The sequence below is a fragment of the Lottia gigantea genome (genome assembly GCF_000327385.1).
Source record: "Lottia gigantea unplaced genomic scaffold LOTGIsca_55, whole genome shotgun sequence".
Classification (NCBI taxonomy): domain Eukaryota; kingdom Metazoa; phylum Mollusca; class Gastropoda; family Lottiidae; genus Lottia; species Lottia gigantea.
This window is the reverse complement of record NW_008709889.1, coordinates 1,166,007-1,173,415: the sequence shown is the minus strand read 5'-3', so window position 1 is coordinate 1,173,415 and position 7,409 is coordinate 1,166,007. Positions and strand designations below refer to the sequence as shown.

General features: G+C 37.3%; 2 protein-coding genes across 2 annotated transcripts; both read right to left on the bottom strand.

The window, feature by feature from the left end:
• Window positions 1-2,529: 2,529 nt before the first annotated feature.
• Window positions 2,530-3,057, bottom strand: LOTGIDRAFT_166043 (hypothetical protein; the record flags this gene model as incomplete). Its single annotated transcript, XM_009063088.1, has 1 exon — window positions 2,530-3,057. One exon carries the CDS (start codon window positions 3,055-3,057, stop codon window positions 2,530-2,532), a length of 528 nt encoding a protein of 175 aa, XP_009061336.1.
• A 2,758-nt stretch (window positions 3,058-5,815) lies between these two features.
• LOTGIDRAFT_166042 (hypothetical protein) lies at window positions 5,816-6,836 on the bottom strand (the record flags this gene model as incomplete). The annotated part of the gene is made up of 2 exons (XM_009063087.1): window positions 5,816-6,290; window positions 6,775-6,836. The coding sequence occupies 2 exons, from the start codon at window positions 6,834-6,836 to the stop codon at window positions 5,816-5,818; spliced, it is 537 nt and encodes a 178-aa protein (XP_009061335.1).
• Between the last annotated feature and the right edge of the window lie 573 nt (window positions 6,837-7,409).

Below are 7,409 nucleotides of genomic sequence, written 5' to 3'. Positions count from 1 at the left end.
CAAATCTTCTTTGTGGGCGAAGAGATCAAAGCAAAATATTGGAAAATTTAAAACAACATCGACATACTAAAGCTATGTACGTTTCCAAATAACTCGCTCAAAGTTTTATAATTCTATACAATTCGTCATAATCTTTAATATCTGGATCATTATTTTTAAAGGTTGGTTTGGATATTTTTCGTTATTCATCCTTACTTGAACTCTTTTTATTTTAGGTTCTCGAAAGTTGTCACCGGTTATTTTGAATAGGTTATTATTATTTGTTTGCGAATTAGAGTTTTGAAACCGAGTAGTAAATATCTTGCTGGTTTTGTAGTGTGTGTCACTTGTCATGTGTAATTCCTCACCTGTGATTGTTTTCGACCCAATTTGTTTCTTCTTAAAGATGCTTTGTCAATATCTGTTGTCAAACTATTAAGTAGTTTTGTTTCTATTTCAAGTGTTGGGGTTATTACTGGAACATATAATTGAATATTTGTTATTTCTAATTTAGCATTTGAATTTTTTTTTCTCCAAAAAATATTCTATGACTATTTATTGTTTTTTGAAGAGGAAATTTGAAAGGAAGACCAATGTTGACCTTTATATGTTCAAGTAAACCGAATAGTGGTTATAGAGGCCAATTAACATAATTTCCCCAACTGTTACAATGATTGTATAAAAGAACTCTTTTTTTATAAACTTTATTATTTTCAAATTTTGAGCATTGATCAAATTTCAAACCGTAGTTCTAACTCTTCCTTCGTTGGCATCGTTCTTGTAGATTAATTTGAAGTTTTCCATATCCCAAATCTAGAATCCGACCCGATGATGAGGTATAATCTTTTGGATAAAGTAGAAATTTCAATTATATTTGAACCGGCTTCTAAAACCATTCCGCTGAATAAAGAGGGGAAATATTGTCTTTTAGTGTAATATTCTGTTGTGGAATTCTTGTGGTTTGGAGTTCCGTCTTTGATTTTAATATCACAACGGAAAAAGGTGTCAAAAAGAAGTAGCCAATTGGATAGAGAATTGATTTCAAATGTAACCCTACCTCAGTCGCTTATCTGGGATTTGGAACCAACGGTTGGAGATAATGATGTAATCATTCACCTTCACCTTATTGAGTCAGAGGGTTCAAGGAGGTTAAATATCGATTCGAGTTTTATTTTAATTGTCATTTTTTAATACGTTTTATGTGTTTTTCCAACTCCTTAGGGTCTAAGTAATAGAAAAAGACCCAACACTTGGGCACAATTGGATTGTTTAGCAAAGTTAGCTGTTTTGGCAATTTCGGTCAATGTGGCCAATAGAGCGGAATATCGCCCACAATTTTTGCATTTTTATACGCCCACATGGAAATGTGGACGGATATTGCTGTCGCCTATGTCCGTCCGTCCGTCCGTCGGTCGGTCCGTTCACATTTCTTGTAGGCGCGGTATAGGCTACAGTTTTTTTTCGGTCTTGATGAAGTTAGTATGCATGTATATATTGATGAGATCTCGGACAAGTTTGAAATTGGTAATAATCGGAAGAACGGTTTCAGAGTTATTGCCCTTGATTTAGTAAATACGTGTCAAATTTGGCTTGGAGGCAGTTTCAGAGTTAAAAGCCCTTGTGTGTACAGTGATGAGACATTGTTCATCTTTTTGTCTTGACTTATGGATGATTTTAAGATTATTTGAAAATTTATTATTAAGCCACTAAAGATTTTATCATTTCTAACAGCTGGTAGTGGGCAGTATAGTCTCTTTGAACTGGAAATTTCCAATTTTTTCTGCAATCGTTTTTACTTTGGTTTTATGTGTTTTTTTTTTTTAGCTACTTGGGGTCTAAGCAGTCGGAAAAGACCCAATACTTGGGTACAATTTGGGTTGTTCAGCAAAGTTAGGTCTTTGGCATTTTCGGCCAATGTGGATAATAGAGCGGTATATTGCCCACATTTTCTCCCTTATTCCTAATCTATGGCAGATACTTGAGTTCTGCTTTTTCTCAAATGTCCAGATCCAGATAGCCAATGTGTATATGGCCCGCAAATTTCAGCTTTGTAAGTTCTTAAGATAATGTTTCTACATATGCGCACTTTCAGAGTGCAGTATAGTTCGTTTGAACTTTTATTGAAGTTTTATGTATTTTTCCAACTCCTTGGGGTCTCAGAAGTCGGAATAAAAAACAATACTTGGTTACAATTGGGGTGTTTATCAAAGTTAAGTGTTCGACATTTTCGACCAATGTGGCCTATAGAATTTAAAATCGTCCACATGTCTATAATAAGCTGATTTGAATACAAATGTTTTATTCATGTTTAAATTAGATTAATGTATAGATTCATAGACTTATGAATGATTTCAAATAACAATCCTTTCCACTCCAAGCCAAGGTCCATAACTCCCGCAGCCACCTCTTGCCAGCATACATTTTAAATATCAGATGCGGTGTTGCCAGATTATATTATCATAAAGGATAATACCATATCCCCTTCCTTATAAGAAAAAAAGTCTAACGCTATAAAAAAAGAAAAAAAAAAAAAACACTTGTAAAATTAATTTAGTTTACAAAGTCATCATTAAAATATCTTGAATTTCGTCTACGGTTACGAGGTTCAGGTGGTGCAATATTACCATCATCTTGTTGTTGGTATTCCAATAATGGGTCTCCAGAATCGTCATCATTCAATCCGTGGTTGGCATGAGTCTCACATAACTCATGCCAACGTTTGATAACCTCTTGCTCTGTAAGTGGTTGTGATTGTGGAACAACTTCTTCATCGATGACGCATTTCTTTATATCATCTGGGTGTCGGGTGAACATTCTACCATCTTTCTGTCTTTCAAGCAGGATGAATGAGCCAGTGTCATCAACATGTGTGACTTTGCATGAGTCAGGTAGAAAGGTTGGATGAAACTTAGATGTTTTGTTGTAGTTTCGTAATAATGCTCGATACCCAATTTTAAATAAACTTTGGTAGCGATATTTAGAGTCATTGATTTTCTCGGCTCGCCTATGCTTGATGTTTAGCTTCCTTGACCTGAGAATCAGAAACTGCCATGCGAGGAAACACAGATTGATGACCATCGCGAAATAACATAGACGATGGTGCTATTCCAGTAGCTGGATGAGGGGTATCACGATAGTTAGAAAGTAGTTCTGATTGATTGTTATAGTTACTAAGTTTCATGGTTTTTCCAAGGGGTTTCATAAATGTTTCAACAGGATTTGCAGCTGGGTGTAGTGGTGGAATCTTTTGAAGAGTAATGTTCCTTTCCGTCGCAAAATCAGACATATCCCTGGAATGAAAAGGAGGTCCATTATCGGATAGTTGAAATTTTGGATTCCTAAAGGAATCGTATATGTCAGCCAATGCTGGTAACACCTTGCTTGACTTAGTCGATGATACAATCTTTGCTACTGGAAATCGTGACGCAATATCTTGAACGACCACGACATGATGTGATGATGGCATTGGACCAAATAAATTAACAGATACAGTTTCCCAGCATTTTGAGGGAACATGATGTGCTTTAATGGGTTCACTCGTTTTCTTGTCTGTAAATATCAAACAATCTTTAAAAGTACTAACGAAATTCTGGACTTTCTCCTTCATATCATGAAAGAAAAAATGAGACCGTAGACGACGCTCGATGCCACTCTGCCCAGGATGACTACCACGGTGAGCTAATTGTATGGCCAATTCTTGTAAAGATTCTGGAAGAATCATACGTTCACCCTTGAGAAGAATGTTGTTATTTGATATTGTGAGTTCATGTAGAATCGATTTAAATTTCAAAAGTTTCTCGCTTGCATCCTTTGGTAGCCATGTTTGTCCAGCACGCACTAGCTTTTGTAGCGCCTGTAATGTGACATCCAATGATGTATAGCAGTTGATATTTTGACCAGGGAAATAAAGTCAATGATAGGAGTAGCGTGAAGCGTGTACAGTAAATTATTTAAATCATTAACTTCGTGTTTTTCATCATGACTTGGAAGGACTTGGAAAGGTGTGGCGTTTCTAGACAAAAAGTCAGTTTGATTATCCTTGCCTTTCTGGTAAAGCACTCGGAATCGTATATCTTGGTGACGTAGTTTTATGCGTTCGGTGCGAATCGACTCTTGTCGATTTCCATTAAAGACAGGGCACAATGGCTTATGATCAGTAACAACATGTATGGTTGTGGGTGTTCCAACCAAATAATTTCTAAATCGACGGAGTCCAAAATCGAGACCAAGAGCCTCCAAATCTGAGGATATCGAGTTTCAGCAGAATTCTTAGTGCGTGATGCCCAAGCTGTCACCCTGAGCTAACATATCGCCCAGGCCGGTTATAAGTGCGTCGGTAAATACATATATTGGTTTGTTAAGATCAAAATAACGTAAAAGAACACCTTTGCGAAAAGCACTTAATATATTCCTAAAACACCTCTCGTGCTCACTTTTCCACACAAATCGAACACGGCCTTTCGTTAGTTCACGCAAAGCCGATCGACAGGCAAAATTAGAAATGAAGTCAGAGTTTGATTGCATCATACATAAAAAACTAACTAACTGCTCTTTGTTTGTGGGTGCTTTCAAATGTTCCAACGCGGACACTTTAGAAGGGTCTGGTCGCACGCCATCGGCACCAATTATCATACCCCAGAAGTCGATTTCCTTTTTTCCAAACGTACACTTGGACGGATTCAAAGTTAGACCTGACCTTGAGATGGCCTGCATAACAAGTTCAAGAGCCCCGTCATGCTCCTTGCGATTTTTAGCCGCAACAATAAGATCGTCGTGAATAAGATGAGCTTGAGGAATGTGGGCAAATATAGGCTTTAGGCTACATTTAGTTCACCTTGTGCTGGTTTTATTCCCATGATAAGGCGTTTGTAACGATACAGTTTGTCGTTAGCATGGAATACAGTTAGAAAACGTGAATCAGGATGGAGTTCCAATTGCCAAAACGCGGATTTATAGTCCATTTTGGAGAAAATGGTCGAGCCTGATAACTGGGCTTTGATATCTTCTTGTCTTTGTATAGGTAGGTTTGTAGACTGAATAGCTTTATTGACGTTGCGTGCATCTAAAGTCACTCGAATTTCACCAGATGGTTTTGGTGTAATTACAGCACAAGAAATCCACGGGGCAGGTTGGTTTGAGGGATGTTCTTCTATAACATCTTTGATCATTTCATCGATAGCACAGTGAACACGTTCTTTTAGGTGATAGGCTACAGGTCCTGGCGGTACATTTACAGGTTTGACGTTCAACATCAAAATGCAGCTTTACCTGGTGGTGTCGTAATTTTCCCAACCCAGTGAAATTTTCTGGATAGTGGGTAAGGATCTTTTGTAATGAAATTTTTAAGACGTCATCAGCTGTTTTATCTATGCTATGTATAGGAAAAAATATTTCTGCTTTTGGACTGAAATTGATGATTCCAAGTTGTAAAGCTTTGTCGCCAGATAAAATTGGTTCACAGAAACCAAAAATAACGTGTCACTCAACAGGTACAGAAATAGATCCAAAAGTGACGGAACAAATAGCAGTTCCATGCACAGAGATAGGGTTACTCATATAAGGTTTTATGCGTACTTAGGATACCAATTTATCGAGAAGATTCCATCGTTTAGCTTGTGATGTTCCACACACACTTACACATGCACCAGTGTCTGCCACAACATGGTCCAGTTGATTGTTTATGATAACCTGGACCCTAAAATTATTTTTGATAGATGAAAGTAATTTGGGTTGAACTTTATTTGTTTGTACTCTAAATAAATTGATACTGAAAATATCCTCTGCTTGTTCATTATTTTGCTCCGATATATCAATGGACTTCAAAGGTTTGCCACTTCTACAGACAGAAGAAAAATGTCCAATTTTTGAACATTTCTTGCATGTTACGAGCTGAACATCTAGATCGATGTTGATCGATAGAGGTCGAAAAGTTGTTTCCACAATAAAAGCAGCTTAGAACTCGTTGGTTTGAAGTGGGCTTTCTAGCTTTTTCGGACTGCTTCGATTTCAGAAGTGAATTGTAAGAATATTGACCAACTCTATTTAAAGTTTCACCAGCAATTTCGATACCACCTCTAGCAGCACTCTCCATTGCCATCCCTTTTTGGCATAAATCTGTTAGATTCCAATCTCTAAGAAGAGCTTCTTCACTGATATTGTTGTTGGATGTTCCAATAATTATCTGATCTCTGATGGCTGTAGACTCAGCTGTACATGTAGGACTGTCACATTTAAAAGCACAATGTTTAGCTTCTCTCTTAACTTTGTTACAAAAGCCTGGGAATGTTTCATCAGGTTCTAGTGAAATATCTCTAAAATGGAAATTTTGGACAGTCTCATTATCAGATCCTTTATACAATCGGCGCATTTTGGTTAGAAAGTCGTCCCAGCCGATATCTTTACGGGTCTGTTGGTCAGGTTCAGCCAATCAGCGTAGAATCTGCTGGAAGTAAACATACCGAGAAGCTTAGCCACACGATCTCGGCTACGCCATGCATTTCTAACTGTGTCATATTGGAGAATAGTAGGTTTGGGATCTTTATTTTCTGCGGTAGTGTTTTGTATCTTCCATCGTTCTAATGCAGCATCCAGGGAAACTTTTGGTGGATCCGGATATTGGCATCATAACGTAGTTCAAAGCATATGACAAATTCCGTGAAAGCCTTTAGAGTGTCTTTCGGGTGTTTTTCTGGATCGAAATAAGGCATTGAATTAAGTAGAGATTAGTTGTGATCTGCCATTTTGTTCAAAAAATGTAAAATAGAGTGAAGGTGGTCACAAAAAATGTTTGTTTACTTGAATGTTTTTCTTTGAATAAAAGAAAATTCACTGCTTGAGCCTTTAGTCCTCGTCGCCATTATAATAAGCTGATATGAATACAAATGTTTTATTCATGTTTAAATTAGATTAATGTATAGATTCATTGACTTATGAATGATTTCAAATAACAATCCTTTCCGCTCCAAGCGAAGGTCCATAACTCCCGCAGCCCCCTCTTGCCAGCATACATTTTAAATATCAGATGCAGTGTTGCCAGATTATATTGTCATAAAGGATAATACCATAATGTCCTACCCTTATTCCTAACCTATGGCAGATGTTTGAGTTATGTTTTTCCCCAGATAGTCAATATGGATATTGCACAATTTTATTAACTGTATTTATATTGTAGCGGCGGCTCCAGCCTCACCGACTGGGTATACAAATAGAGGGCAGGCCAACACAATGAGGGGACAACTGATGAGGCTGAATTCAGAATGCAGTGTCTCTGTTGGAGCGTGTGAGGGGGCTCTCCCAAGAAATGTTTTGAAAAATTGAATTGATTTTGCGCGTTCGCACACATTTTATGGCAAAAACATATAAAAAAAATTATGTTTTTAATTTTGCTAAAAATAAAGTGGGGGTGCAAAACAGCTTTCTTGGGGGACAAA